The sequence below is a fragment of the Rhinoderma darwinii genome, chromosome 1 (genome assembly GCF_050947455.1).
Source record: "Rhinoderma darwinii isolate aRhiDar2 chromosome 1, aRhiDar2.hap1, whole genome shotgun sequence".
Lineage (NCBI taxonomy): Eukaryota > Metazoa > Chordata > Amphibia > Anura > Rhinodermatidae > Rhinoderma > Rhinoderma darwinii.
The window spans coordinates 477,520,462-477,536,031 of NC_134687.1; the positions used below are offsets into that span (position 1 = coordinate 477,520,462).

The 15,570-nt window shown below is 43.1% G+C and overlaps 1 protein-coding gene across 1 annotated transcript in view; it reads right to left on the reverse strand.

The window, feature by feature from the left end:
* HIP1R (huntingtin interacting protein 1 related) overlaps positions 1 to 15,570 on the reverse strand; it is a 158,020-nt gene that overhangs the window by 110,536 nt on the left and 31,914 nt on the right. Inside the window, exons 2-6 of the mRNA XM_075834101.1 lie at positions 9,358 to 9,421; positions 2,519 to 2,661; positions 2,150 to 2,206; positions 1,830 to 1,910; positions 1,629 to 1,705 (exon numbers count right to left, since the gene is read on the reverse strand). Coding sequence (XP_075690216.1) covers positions 1,629 to 1,705; positions 1,830 to 1,910; positions 2,150 to 2,206; positions 2,519 to 2,661; positions 9,358 to 9,421 — 422 coding nt within the window. The remainder of the gene's footprint in view (positions 1 to 1,628; positions 1,706 to 1,829; positions 1,911 to 2,149; positions 2,207 to 2,518; positions 2,662 to 9,357; positions 9,422 to 15,570) is intronic.

Genomic DNA, 15,570 nt, shown 5'->3' on the forward strand with positions numbered 1-15,570 from the left:
AGAAGACTGAGACTAAACCTGGGTATGCCGCCTTGCCAGTAAAACCCACGTAGGATCCCATCCAGGTGGCCAAAAAATTGTTTGGGCAAGATAATCGGACAAATATGTAGGAGGTAAAGGAATTTAGGCAGATATATCATTTTAAAAAGGTTTATCCTACCATATAATGAGAGGGGGCGGTTCCTCCAAGAGTTTAGCTGCTTTTCAGTAGAGGCCACTAAGGGACACAGATTAAGTTCACGAAAGCGTAACAAATTAAGGGAAATCTGCACCCCAAGATACGTAAATTGAGACACGACCTGCAACGGGACAGGGAGCCCCTGCCGGGAGCGATATTCTGCACATAGAGGGAACATAACCGACTTAGACCAATTAATCGATAACCCCGAGAACGCCCCAAAAGTAACAATCAGCTGCAAGAGTGAAGACAACGAAGGACCATCATCCGCTAGGTACACCAAAGTATCATCTGCATACAGGGATATTTTCTCAACTAGCGAGCCTCGAGGGATACCAATAATGGAGGAAGAACGCCTAACTGCCAGCGACAGAGGCTCAATTGCAAGAGCAAACAATAAAGGGGAAAGTGGACAGCCCTGGCGCGTACCCCGACCTAAAGAGAAGGGCTTAGAGACATCCAGATTTGTTCTCACCCTAGCGACAGGCTGCTCATATAACAGACGGACGAGGGCCAGAAATCTGGGACCAAAGTTTAGACGGGAAAGCAGTATCCAGAGATACCTCCATTCAACCGAATCAAAGGCTTTATATGTATCTAGGGAGAGAACAAACCCAGGGGATGTATCGTATTGTGCCGCATCAATATTAAGAAACAACCTGTGTACGTTAATATCCGTACCCTTCCCAGACATAAAGCCTGTTTGGTCAGGATGGATGAGGGACAATATAACTTTGTTTAATCTGGTAGCTAATATTTTGGCAAGTATCTTTGCATCTGAGTTAATCAACGAGATGGGCCGGTAGGAATCCGGGAGAGTCGGATCTTTCCCAGGCTTCAACAGCATCACAATTAGGGCCTCTCTCATAGATGCCGGCAGAACCCCCATCTCCAGAGCAGCAGAATAGACTTCCCTAAGCCTGGGCTGAGAGTTATAGTTTAATGGCTGGACAGTCACAGCTTGGAGACCACTGCTCTATAAAATTACTGCTACTAAACTGTATACAACGGTCTGTGAGCAAACTGTAAAGTGCTTTTTACGTGGGCAGATGATGGAGCGAACAAACCAACGCTCATTCCTGATAATCGGCTCATGTAAGCACGGCAGCGATCCACCGACAAACGCGCAATCATTCGCTGGCTGATTTATATTTTTCATGCTGCCAAAAAAATTATCGTTTGTCGGCAGTATATCTCCCCGTGTAAATAGGGGATGTGTTTTGCCGACAGTATGCAAACGGTATGGGGACGAGCAAACAAGTGCAAATTGACGTGATTATTATTGATTTCCGCTCAATACCGGGCAGGGCTCTGCCCTAGTAATAGGACCCACTGCATCCGACCATATATTTCCCCTGCAACAGCCCTGAAAGGGCACAGGATGGATAACCCCTTTAAGCATACACAAATAGTTTTGACTAATTGTTTTAGAAGAATAAAAGCAGCATACATGTTGTTGACATCTGTACCAGCTGCCTTTTCTAAGACGTCATCTGTCACTTCCAAGTTTGGAGGAAATTGTGGATGCTGTAATGGAAAAAAAAAAAAACACGAAAAAAAAGGAAGTGAGTATTTTTGTTTTATTTTTTATTTTCTTAATGAGCAGTGCAAAAAAAAAAAAGTCCCCACCACAGAAACAGTGCTTTCATACCTTTGTGTGGAAGCTTATCTTATTGAGCAACATTTTCGTATAAATAGCCACAAGCTGTCCATATCGATCGTGCATATGTCCCTAGTGGAAGTTAAAAATAACGTCATAAAACCAATTTCTTGCTGTTCATTGAATAGAAATATCAACATTTAAGTAAACAAAGAAGCATCAAATATTCATATATTTTATGTTCCTATGAGAGTTAAAATGTTCTGATCAAGCAAGATGTCTGATAACTCGCCAGCGCTATTGTCATTGCATAGCAGGATTTCCTCATAATAGAAAATGACCCATAAGAAAATCAACTTTTCCCCACTCACCCACAAGTCTCCAATTTCACGGACATTACTGCGGTATCGTTGACAGTCTGACAGAACCTAGATATAAAAAAAATTTATAAAAAAAATAAACATACAGGTAACATTTGCCAGCAAGATTTGCACACAAGCCCAGTAAAGTTGTTCAAAACCAGCTATAGATAGGTTACTATGTGCAGTAAAGTCCAAACAATATAGGTGGATCCATCTCCCGTCTACTCTTGTAATTGGCTCTTTTAAAAAGTATTGATTACACATTCGAGTTGTTGGTTTTTTCTTTTAATAACATTACACTGTTCAGCTATTCACTTCTAGAAACAGAACATAACATACAGTGGAATGGACACTGCATCATCTGATATATTTGCTTACATTTTGATGACCATCACGAAGGACTTTATGAAGGACATGGCAGAACTTCCAGCTAAGGATTGAACTGCTGGCTAGAGGTAGGCCAATGGCATAAGACCAGAAGGTAAAGGCTCCTTTTTCATGGTGTGTGCCCAGTATAATTCCTAAAGTCTAGTTAAGGAAAGAACAAGCAAATCAAAATCTGAAAACGAAACATTATTACTAACACAGAATCCCAAAGAATCGAAGACACGAATGTCGCATGTGAAGCTTTTATGCTCCGGGTCTGTAAATATGGATCAATACCATACAGCAATGTTCCAGCCAATCTAGTTTCTTAGTCCGCTTGAGAAAAGTCATACTAGCCAAGGAGTTGCTGTATTTTAGTGTGTATTAAAATTTGGAACAATACAGCTTTGAATATTGTGATGTCTTAGACTGTTTGGATTTCTACTACTATGAATACGGACATGGTTTTTAAATAAGTTTTTTTTTAAAACACGGTTTGCTCTAGAGGGTGTTTTTTGTGGCTTTTTTTTCCCCCATGGGATTATCTACAGGACATCAAAAACCCAATGTCTAGAGCAGGGGTCTCAAACTCGGCCGGGTAAGTGGGCCGCATATAGAAAAAATGGGAAGTTGACGGGCCGCATTACTTTCAAATTTGATACAATACAAAATTGTTAAACAATTAGTTATTTGAACTACTATAACACTATATTACTATAAGGGCATGACCACACATGGCGGAATTCCTCCGCAACTGTCCGCATCAATGCCGCACAGAATCTGCGTTGCAGATTCTGCAGCGGATCTGCACAAAATGTGCAGAAAATTGATGCGGACTGGCCGCTGCGGACTGCAGGAAAAGTGCTTCTCTTCTCCCTATTCAGTGCAGGATAGAGAGAAGGGACAGCACTTTCCCTAGTGAAAGTCAAAGAAATTCATACTTACCGCCCGTTGTCTTGGTGACGCGTCCCTCTTTCGGCATCCGGCCCGACCTCCCTGGATGACGCTCCAGTCCATGTGACCGCTGCAGCCTGTGCTTGGCCTGTGATTGGCTGCAGCCGTCACTTACACTGAAACGTCATCCTGGGAGGCCGGACTGGAGACAGACGCAGGGAGTTCTCGGTAAGTATGAACTTATATGTTTTTTTACAGATACATGTATATTGAGATCGGTAGTCACTGTCCCGGGTGCAGAAACAGTTACTGCCGATCGCGTAACTCTTTCAGCACCCTGGACAGTGACTATTTACAGACGTCTCCTAGCAACGCTCCCGTCATTACGGGAGCCCCATTGACTTCCTCAGTCTGGCTGTAGACCTAGAAATACATAGGTCCAGCCAGAATGAAGAAATGTCATGGTAGTAAAAACAATACGCTCCGCAGCACACAAGATCTGCGGACTTCATTGCGGAATTTTGACTCTCCATTGAAGTCAATGGAGAAATTCCGCCATGAGTCCGCAACCAGTCCGCCACTGCTCCGCAACAGACAGAGCATGCTGCGGACACCAAATTCCGCTCCGCAGCCTATGCTCCGCAGCGGAATTGTACGCATCGTGTAAACGAACACTGCTAAATTAAAGTGAAAGTCAATGGAGAAACGGCTCCGCTGCGGATTAACGCTGCGGAGTGTCCGCAACGGAATTTAAGTGAAATTCCGCTATGTGTGAACCCGCCCTAACACTATATTACTATAATAATACCGCTAGGTTTAAAATTTGAGATATTTCTCCACGTGCTTATTTCAACAATCCAGCTTTCCATTTTAAGTGTCGCTAAATGCAGATGCTGCCGCAGTGTGCCCTCCGCTGATGCTGCCGCAGTGTGCCCTCCGCTGATGCTGCCGCAGTGTGCCCTCCGCTGATGCTGCCGCAGTGTGCCCTCCGCTGATGCTGCCGCAGTGTGCCCTCCGCTGATGCTGCCGCAGTGTGCCCTCCGCTGATGCTGCCGCAGTGTGCCCTCCGCTGATGCTGCCGCAGTGTGCCCTCCGCTGATGCTGCCGCAGTGTGCCCTCCGCTGATGCTGCCGCAGTGTGCCCTCCGCTGATGCTGCCGCAGTGTGCCCTCCGCTGATGCTGCCGCAGTGTGCCCTCCGCTGATGCTGCCGCAGTGTGCCCTCCGCTGATGCTGCCGCAGTGTGCCCTCCGCTGATGCTGCCGCAGTGTGCCCTCCGCTGATGCTGCCGCAGTGTGCCCTCCGCTGATGCTGCCGCAGTGCCGTCAGGGGCTTGCATAGAGCTGGCGTCCCGGAGCAGAGCCGCTTCTGGCACTCTGCCTGGGATTCCAGCTCTGCTCCTGACATCACTGTCCATATATAGACAGAGATGTCAGGGGCAACCCCAGAGCTGGAGTCCCGGGCAGAGCGCTAGTAGGCTCTTCCTGGGACTCCAGCTGGGCTCCTGACATCACTGGGACTCCTGCTCTGGGGAAGACCCTGACACACTGTCCACATATGGGCAGCGATGTCAGGGAATTCCACAGAGTCCCGGAGCAGAGCCGACACCAGCGCTCTGCTCGGGACTCCGGCTCTGGGGGAAGCCCCAGACATCGCTGTTCATATGTGGACAGCGATGTCAGGGAATTCCACAGAGTCCAGGAGCAGAGCCGACACCAGCACTCTGCTCCGCTCTGGGGAAGACCCTGACACACTGTCTATATATGGGCAGCGATGTCAGGGAATTCCACAGAGTCCCGGAGCAGAGCCTGTACTAGCGCTCTGCCCGGAACTCCGGCTCTGGGGAAGCCCCAGACATCGCTGTTCATATGTGGACAGCGATGTCAGGGAATTCCAGAGTCTCGGAGCAGAGTAGATACTAGCGGCTCTGTGTCCCGCGGGCCGCAGATGACAGCCCCAAGGGATAAAAGGAGAAAAAACAACAACCACCATTTCTTATAAAGCAATTTCTCCTGAGTACGGAAATACCCCACATGTGGTCATACTTTTTTTTCCATTAGTAGTGAATTAACTCTTTCAGGACTGATCCATGTTTTGCTTGCTTATTGTTTTTCATTCCTCGCATTCCAAGAGCCATAACTTTTTTATTTTTCCATCAATAGAGTGGTGTGAGGGCTTATTTCTTGCAGGAGGAGCTGTAGCTTCTATTGACACCATTTAAAGTAACATAAAATGTACGGGGGAAACTGAAAAAAAAATTCTTTGCGGGCTGAAATTGGAAAAAAAAAATCTGATTTTATTTTTTGGGGGTTTCATTTTTACAGCTTTCGCCGTGCCATAAAAATGAAAACTTTATTTTAGTCTGCGGCTCAATACAATTAGGCTGGATTCACACAAGCACATTACATCCGTAATGGACGGAACGCATTTCGGCCGCAAGTCCCGGACCGAACATACTGCATGCAGGGAGCCGGGCTCCTAGCATCATAGTTATGTACGATGCTAGGAGTCCCTGCCTCTCCATGGAACTACTGTCCCGTACTGAAAACATGATTACAGTACGGGACAGTTGTCCGGCAGCGAGGCAGGAACTCCTAGCGTCGTACATAACTATGATGCTAGGAGCCCGGCTCCCTGAAGTGTGTTCGGTCCGGGACTTGCGGCCGAAACGCGTTCCGTCCATTACGGACGTAATGTGCTAGTGTGAATCCAGCCTTACCAAATTGATAGTTTTTTTTTTTTATATTATACTATTTTTTACAAAGAAAAATCTATTGGTTAAAATAAAAATGGTTTTGTATCACCACATTCTGAGAGCGGTAACTTTATTTTTCGGTTAATTGAGCGGTGGGAGGTCTTATTTTTTTTTGGGGACGAGCTGTAGTTTTTATTGGTACCATATTTTGTTACATAAAAAGATTTTTAAAAAAAATGTTAATTTTTTTAAGAGCCAAGTTGATAAAAAAAACAGCGATTTTGCCGGTTTAAATTATTAAAACATTTTTACGGTGTTCACTGTGCAAGTTAAATAATGGTATATTGTAATAGGTCGGACTTTTACGGACGTAGCGATACATATTTTGTTAATTTTTTTGACATTACTTTAGAAGAAAAATAGTAAAAGGTTTTTTTTTTGAACTTTAAAAAAAAAAAAATCTTAGTACTAATAACTTTAATTCTTCTACACATTTTAATAGTCCCCTTAGGGGACTTGATCCAGCGATCATTGGATCGCTGGTACAATACTAATGTATTGCAGTATATTGTTATTTTTACAATCGATCGCTGTACCTGTCCGTTAGTCCCGGGTGTCAGCTGTAATACACAGCTGACACCCGCAGCGTATAGAGCAGGCTCCGCACAAGAGCCCGCTCCATACATCAACCCCCACACCATGACGTGCTATTAAGTCATAGTGCGCAAAGGGGTTAATGAACAGCGGATGGTTCAAATTGAAAATTGCAATTTTCCACTGATATGCCATTTTAGTGCATAATATGTTGTGCCCAGTTTGTGCCACAGAAGATAAATACCTCATAAAACGTTAAGAGGGTTCTCCCGGGTATGGCAATGCCATATATGTGGGTGCAAACTGCTGTTTGGGCACGCTGTAGTGCTCAGAAGGGAGGGAGTGCCATTTTGCTTTTGGAGCGTAGATTTTGCTTGGTAATAGTTCTGTTTGGGGTATTGCTGGTATTTCAGTTTATAATGTGGGGGCATACGTAATCTGTGCAGAGTACATCAGGGCATAATAAGAGGGTATAATAATGCGGCAAATAAATAATAATCCGCAGATATGTGGCCAGTGTCGCACTGATAAATGGTGCCCGATCTTATCCGCTTTTGGAACACTGCACATTTTGCATCACCATATTCTGAGTGCCAGAACTTTTAAATTTTTCACCACCGGAGCTGCGTGAGGGCTTATTTGTTGCAGGACAATCTGTAGTTTTCATTGGTACCATTTTGGGGTACATGCGATTTTTTGATCACTTTTTATTCCATGTTTTTGCAATCCTGACCAAAAAACTGCACTATAAATGACATTGTGACTTTATTCTGCTGGTCGGTACGATTATGGCGAGACCATATGTATATAGGTATTTTATGTTTTGCAGCGTTTGTGCAATAAAATCACTTATTTCTAAAAAAAAAAATATTTTATGTGTCAACCATATAATTTTTATTTCAATGTCAAAAAAGCTGTGTAAGGGCTTGATTTTTCGGGACGGGTTATAGTTTTTATCGGTACTATGTTCGGGTACATGTGACTTTTTGATCACATTTTATTCTTTATTTTGGGAGGGGTGGTGACCAAAAAAAAAAAAGCAATTCCGGCAGTTTTTTATTGTTTTTTTTTTTTTTTTGGGGTGTTCATCGTGCGGGAAAAACAACATTATAGTTTTATAGTTTGGTATCACCGCGTTTGTAACGACCCAAATATGTGTACTTGAACGTGTTAATTTTTTTCCTATAATAAAAGTCTTATTATAGGAAGAAAAAAAAGCATTTTTGTTTATGTAACTGATAACTTATTTTTAAAAACATTTTTATTACCTTTTTGGAACTTTATTTACTTGTCCCACTAGGGGACTACGAGACCTGCAGCTTTGATCGCTGCTGGAGTACATTACACTACCTACGTAGTGTAATGTATTCTAACTGCCATTGTGACGTGACAGTCACACTGACAGGAAGCCTCGGACGACAAGTCTCCGGCTGCTCCTCCTAGGCTTCCGTACATGGCAACCCGGAGGCCAATGTCTGGCCTCCGATTGCCACAACATGCATCGGCAGCCCCCAGAATTACTTCATGGGGGCTGCCAATATGCTTCAAACCCTTTAAATGCGGCGGTAGCAATCGGTCGCCGCATTTAAGGGGTTAATTGCTGAAAGCAGTGGCGATGGTCCGCTGACCGGAAAGACTGTTGTGTCAGCTGTCTGGGACAGCTGGCAGCGCGGTCTTGTCACTGTGTATACACAGAGTGACAGTTTGAAATAGTGACCAAAATGAAAGTACTGGTGCAGGAACGAATACCCGATCATGACATTCATTTTCGTCATAGGTCGGGAAAGGGTATAAAAGTAGCCTGGCCACAGCATTTAAGCCCAAAAAATATAAATAAAAATAAATTTAACATAAAAGCTTAGAAAAACACCACCAAAAATGCGAGTAAACGCTGTGTGAAGCACATTTCATTCTGGCTACTTAGACTGAATTCACATCAGCATTCGGCGTTCCGTTGTACTGCTCCGTCAGAGGAGCAGAGCAAGGGAAAAACCAGTTGCACAACGGACCGATTGATCTTAGTGTGGTCCGTCGGGGAGTCTGTGGCTTTACCGCAAACAATAGCGCAGCATGCTGCACTATTATTTCCAGTATTCTCATGTGGATCTGTGACGGGGGCCCCAAACGGAGCCTCCAACGCAGATGTGGACAAGGCCTTAGACTACAGTACGTCAAGGGCTCAGTCTTCAGCAATAAAACAAATTGGTTTGCATTACTTTCACACAACAGTTGTAGGCCAAAGCTTTCAGTAATGGTACCAAGCAAACAGTGGTAAAATGTAGTAGTACAATGATAAGACAACTATATACAGTATTGAAGCGAAGCATTCCCCTATAGAGGCAGTGCTTTTTAATACATCATAAGAGGACTTTTTCCATGTAGCTGATCTAATAAGTAGTATTGACTAAAAATGTTTCTCACACACAAGGAAATCTTGAGTGCTCGATTGACATTGTTTATTAAAGCACATTATGAGTCAAGACATCAGATCGTCATCTTCTGGTAGTGATCCATGTGTACAGCTGAATCAGCTAATCCCTGGAGTCTGTGTTACTTGCACACACACGTGAAGGACTGGTTTTATGTGCGGATTCATGGAGGAAACAACAGATGCGCTCACATCTGATTTGGAGCATTGTGTATGGATAACACATTGTCTGAAAAGGATACGACGGGCGTGCTTCTCTTTCACAGGAGCTTCCTGTGCATTGATGGCCTTGGTGATGCTGATGGCCTGTAAATGGGTCAAACAATAAACATTAATAGTTCGCCTTCACACTAGTGAAATGCTTTTCATATGGTCCTTAGTCAGCACAGCAGTCTTGTTTTACAGAGTCTCTCCAATTAATCTGGAACCCCCCGATAAGCGCCGTATCTGTGATAGTGTGTGTAAATGGAGAAACCCTCTAAACAAAGCTGTAAAAATCATGCTACACGTTACTTAAATGCACTGCAAATAACTCACATTTGTATATACACTAAACAGAGTAAACATTTTTAATATGTCTAGAACTACAAGGCTGATCTGAATCTAGGCGCTGGAGTAGATGTCCATTTTAATTTACACCAGTTTTGAGGCGTAAAGTAGAATAAATTTGTTGGACTGCGGCGGCCACACCCCTTTCCCTGAAGCCACGCTCCCTTTCCACAAAAGTGGAGAAGGTGGCGCACAAAGGTCAAAATTGCAAATTGCTTTTGAGCCCTTTTGTCTAAATTGCCCCAATGTCTATATACATTGACTGTCGACAACAGTAAAGTTGTCAGATATTTGATGGTTAATAAGATTTGTTTTTTTTTGGAGATTCCAAAATAGTAGAGGAACGTGACTATTACCTGCAGCAGCCACACCCAACGCTGAATTTAAGCAGGGTAAAACTGGTTTTGCTTGCACATACGTACAACACAATCCAATGATTAAGCTGTTGCAACAATTTTTACAGTACTAAAGACCTCGAGCAGTTTTATGAACATCCACATATATTATGATACTGAATATGCAGCAATAACCGAATATAAACCCATTACGGTAATTACTCCAGTTATAAGGAGTCGCAATTCAACCGAGCAGCAATTGTATCATGCATCAGTCAGCAGAATACATGCGGCTCCTTCTACATCTACAGCATTATCTTCTGCTTATCGGGCAGTCTGCTAACCACGAAGACAACAGGAATATGAATTCCTCACCGCTTCCCAGCTCAGTTATTGGATCTCATGCGGAATATAGAATAACGGTGAATCTACACTTATTACTAGCTAGAACACAGGTTACATGTCCAAAAATCCTATGCGGCAAGGTACATATATTTGTGAACCTAAAGTCTAAACACTTTTCCCTAGGGACATCTAGTAACTAGTCCGTCATTAGAGTTAAGAAATATTACTTTTACATTTAACATCCTCAAATAACGATATTACTTTTTAATATTCACAACTTTATCACACAAATGATGTTCCCTACATACAGCCGGCCTGACCTCATTTCATACAGACAGCTTTTGTAACATCCACCCATTTAACCCGTTAGTGACCGGCCCATCGTCTTTCTACGTCTGTCACTAACGGGCCTTATTCCGATGCCATAGACTTTTTACGTCGCGGCATCGGAATAAGTTTACAGAGCAGGGAGCTGTCAAATCTCCCTGCTCTCAGCTACCAGTATCAGCTGAGGGCTGGGAGCGTCCCTGCTATGCCGGGTGAGATCGATATTAGTATCGATCTCACCCGTTTAACCCCTCAGATGAGGTGCACAATAGAGAGCACAGCATCTGAGTGGTTTTGGAGAGAGGGAGGGAGCTCCCTCTCTCCCACACCGACACCCGGCGATACGATCGCAGAGTGTCTGTGTCTCCAATGTCAGCCGGGGGTCTAATAAAGGCCCCCAGGCTGCCTGGAGTGAATGCCTGTCCATGTTAAACGGACAGGCAGTAATACACTGCAATACAAAAGTATTGCAGTGTATTATAAATGTGATCGCAGAATCGCATATTATAGTCCCCTAGTGGGACTTGTAAAAAAGTGAAAAAGAGTTTAATAAAGTTAATTTTTAAAAAAATGTGAAAAAAAATGAAAAACCCAGCTTTTCCCCTTACAAAATGCTTTACTTTTAAAAAAACAAAATAAAGTTAAAAAGTTACACATATTTGGTATCGCCGCGTCCGTAACGACCCCGACTATAAATCTATGACATTATTTAATCCGCACGGTGAACGCCGTAAAAATGTAATAAAAAACTATGGAAAAATTGCTGTTTTCTGTGAATACTGACTCTAAAAAAATGTGATAAAAAGTGATCAAAAAGTCGCATCTACTCCAAAATGGTACCAATAAAAACTACAAGTCTTCCCGCAAAAAAAAAGCCCTCATACAACCGCATCGGCAGAACAATAAAAACGTTACGGCTCTTCAAATATGGAGACACAAAAACAAATAATTTTGAAAAAAAAAGCGTTTTTACTGTGTAAAAGTAGTAAAACATACAAAAAAGATACAAATTTGGTATCGTTGCAATCGTAACAACCCGCTGAATAAAGTTAGTGTTATTTATATCACACGGTAGACGGCGTAGATTTAAGACGCGAAAAAGAGTGGTGAAATGTCAGTTTTTTTTCTATTTCCCCCCCAAATAAAAGTTAATCAATAAATAATATGTCCCCCAAAATGGTGCTATTAAAAAATACAACTTGTCCCGCAAAAAACAAGACCTTATACAGCTATGTCGACGGAAAAATAAAAAGGTTATAGCTCTTGAAATGAGACGATGGAAAAGTGTAAAAAAATGGCTTGGTCATTAAGGTTTAAAATAGGCTGGTCATTGAGGGGTTAAATTCAGGGACCAAAACAGACTAAAATTAGAACATCCTTAACCCTTAAAAAAAACTCTCCTTCCTTGGCCCAGCTATAGATGATAATTTTAGTTGCAAAGCAGTTTTTTTTTTTCTTTACAAAAACTTTGCAGTTTGCCACAATTGCAAAAATTGGGACAAAAAACGGCTAAACACCACTTCACATCTAGACAAAGCTTTCTTCCCCTTGTGTTCCAGGAGAATAGCAAACAATTGTTTGTTGGTAAGACAAGTCGATTGGTAGTTGTAGGGGATTCTATAATCAGGTAGACGGATAGAATAATTTGTCGCCAAGACCGCCTCAACCGAATGGTTTGCGGTCTCCCTGGTGCCAGGGTTCGGCATGTGGTGGAATCACAGGAAAGACAGCGGGAGCTCAGGGAGTTAAATGCATGGCTTAAAGAGGCTCTGTCACCAGATTTTGCAACCCCTATCTGCTATTGCAGCAGATCGGCGCTGCAATGTAGATTACAGTAACGTTTTTATTTTTAAAAAACGAGTATTTTTGGCCAAGTTATGACCATTTTCGTATTTATGCAAATGAGGCTTGCAAAAGTACAACTGGGCGTGTTGAAAAGTAAAAGTACAACTGGGCGTGTATTATGTGCGTACATCGGGGCGTGTTTACTACTTTTACTAGCTGGGCGCTCTGATGAGAAGTATCATCCACTTCTCTTCACAACGCCCAGCTTCTGGCAGTGCAGATCTGTGACGTCACTCACAGGTCCTGCATCGTGTCGGCACCAGAGGCTACAGTTGATTCTGCAGCAGCATCAGCAGGTAAGTAGCTACATCGACTTACCTGCAAACGCCAATGCTGCTGCAGAATCATCTGTAGCCTCTGGTGCCGATGTGTCCTCGCTCGTCTGACACGATGCAGGACCTGTGAGTGACGACACAGCGTGATCTCTTGAGAACACGCTGTGTCTGCACTGCCAGAAGCTGGGCGTTCTGAAGAGAAGTGGATGATACTTCTATACACAACGCCCAGCTAGTAAAAGTAGTAAACACGCCCCGATGTACGCACGTAATACACGCCCAGTTGGACTTTTGCAAGCCTCATTTGCATAAATACGAAAATGGTCATAACTTGGCCAAAAATGCTCGTTTTTTAAAAATAAAAACGTTACTGTAATCTACATTGCAGCGCCTATCTGCTGCAATAGCAGAGAGGGGTTGCAAAATCTGGTGACAGAGCCTCTTTAAGTCTTGGTGTAGAGGAGAAGGCTTTGGCTATGTTCACACGGGGTATTTTGCCGAGTTTTTTGACGCGGAAACCGCGTCGCAAAACTCGGCAAAAACGGCCCGAGAACGCCTCCCATTGATTTCAATGGGAGGCGTCGGCGTCTTTTTCCCGCGAGCAGTAAAACTGCCTCGCGGGAAAAAGAAGCGACATGCCCTATCTTCGGGCGATTCCGCCTCTGACCTCCCATTGACTTCAATGGGAGGCAGGAGAAAGCGTATTCCTCGATGTTTTATGCACGCGGCGCTCAATGGCCGCGGCAAAAAACGGCGCGATAAATCGCAGCGAAAATCGGCGTGCAGGGAGAGGAATATCTGCCTCAAAGTTCCAAACGGAATTTTGAGGCAGATATTCCTCCCCCAAAATACTCCGTGTGAACATAGCCTTTGGGTTCCTAGAGCACAGGCTGACTTTTCATTGGGGTACAAACTGTATTCTGCAGATGATTTGCACCTAAATTGAAGGGGGTCCGCTGTGCTGGGGGAAAGAATTCCAGCTGGGGTGGCGGAGTATTTAAACTAGGGCTGAGAAGGGGGGGGTCAATGTAGAAAATAAAGGGGTAGTCAGGTTAGGGAGGGGTCAGACTATATTGGTGGGGGGGGGGAGAAACACTGTGGGGAGAGGACTAGGCAACTGGATAAGGAGATCCTTTTGTTACAAAACCGCAATGAAAACAAAAATGCTCAAATAATCACATTTCTGATACTGAAAGTGAAACATTTAAGGGCAAGTTAAAGTGTATGTTCACAAATGCCAGAAGTCTAGCAAGTAAAATGGGGGAGCTGGAGGCCTTGGTGCTGGAAGAAAATATAGATATAGTTGGTGTTGCTGAAACATGGCTGGACTCTTCACATGATTGGGCTGTAAATCTACAGGGTTTCACACCGTTTCGGAAAGACAGGGCGAATAGGAAAGGTGGTGGTGTACGTCTGTATGTGAGAAGTGATATGAAGGTGAGTGTGAAAGAAACATTAGAGGGTGAAGATTGTGAGGAGGTTGAAACCTTGTGGGTGGAATTACAAAGGGAGGTGCAATCTATAGACCCCCCCCAATATAACTGAGGAGATGGAAGGTCAGCTATATAAACAGATGGAGCGGGCTGCACAGGCGGGTAATGTAGTAATAATGGGAGGTTTTAATTACCGGGATATTAATTGGTGTCATGGTTCGGCTTCAACTGCAAAGGGGAGACATTTCCTCAACCTGTTGCAGGTAAATTTTATGGGCCAGTTTGTGGAAGACCAGACTAGTGGTGAAGCTCTGTTGGATCTGGTCATTTCTAATAATACAGAGCTTGTTGGGAATGTCAATGTTCGTGAAAACCTCGGTAACAGTGATCATAATATAGTTACATTTTACCTATACTGTAAAAAACACAGGCTTGGAGGGCAAAAATACTTAATTTTAAGAAGGCCAATTTCCCCAGGATGAGGGCTGCAATTCAGGATATAGACTGAGAACGACGAATGTCAAATAATGGTACAAATGATAAATGGGAGATTTTCAAAATCTACTCTGTATAATTATAGTGCAAAAATTTATTCCTATAGGTAACAAGTATAAACTACTAAAATTAAACCCCACATGGATTACACCTTCTGTAAAAACGGCAATACGTGACAAAAAAAAGGGCATTTAGAAAATACTAATCTGAGGGTACATCTGTAGCCTTTGTAAATTATAAAGAGCGTAATAAAATCTGTAAAAAAAAAAAAAGTTATAAAATCAGCAAAAATACAAAATGAAAGGCAGGTGGCCAAGAATAGTAAAACAAATCCCGAATTTTTTTTCTAGTATGTAAATGCAAAAAAGCCAAGGTCTGCACATGTAGGACCCCTAAATAGTGGTAATGGGGAGTTGGTCCCAGGGGATCAAGAGAAGACAGTTACTATTCTTTAGCTTTGTATATACAACAGAAGAAAGAGCATCTGATGTAGCCGCTGCCAGTGCTGTTAATATATCAGTTGATTTACTGAATTGGATGAATGTAGATATGGTCCAAGCTAAATTAAATAAAATGTACACAAGGCCCCAGGACCAGATGGGTTACACCCTAGAGTTCTTAAGGAGCTTAGTTCAGTTATTTCTGTCCCCCTCTTCATAATATTTAGAGATTCGCTAGTAACTGATATAGTGCCAAGGGACTGGCGCAGGGCAAATGTGGTGCCTATTTTCAAAAAGGACTCTAGGTCTTCCCCGGATAATTATAGACCAGTAAGCTTAACATCCATCGTGGGGAAAATGTTTGAGTGGATATTGAGGGACTATATACAGGATTGTGTGACAATAAATATT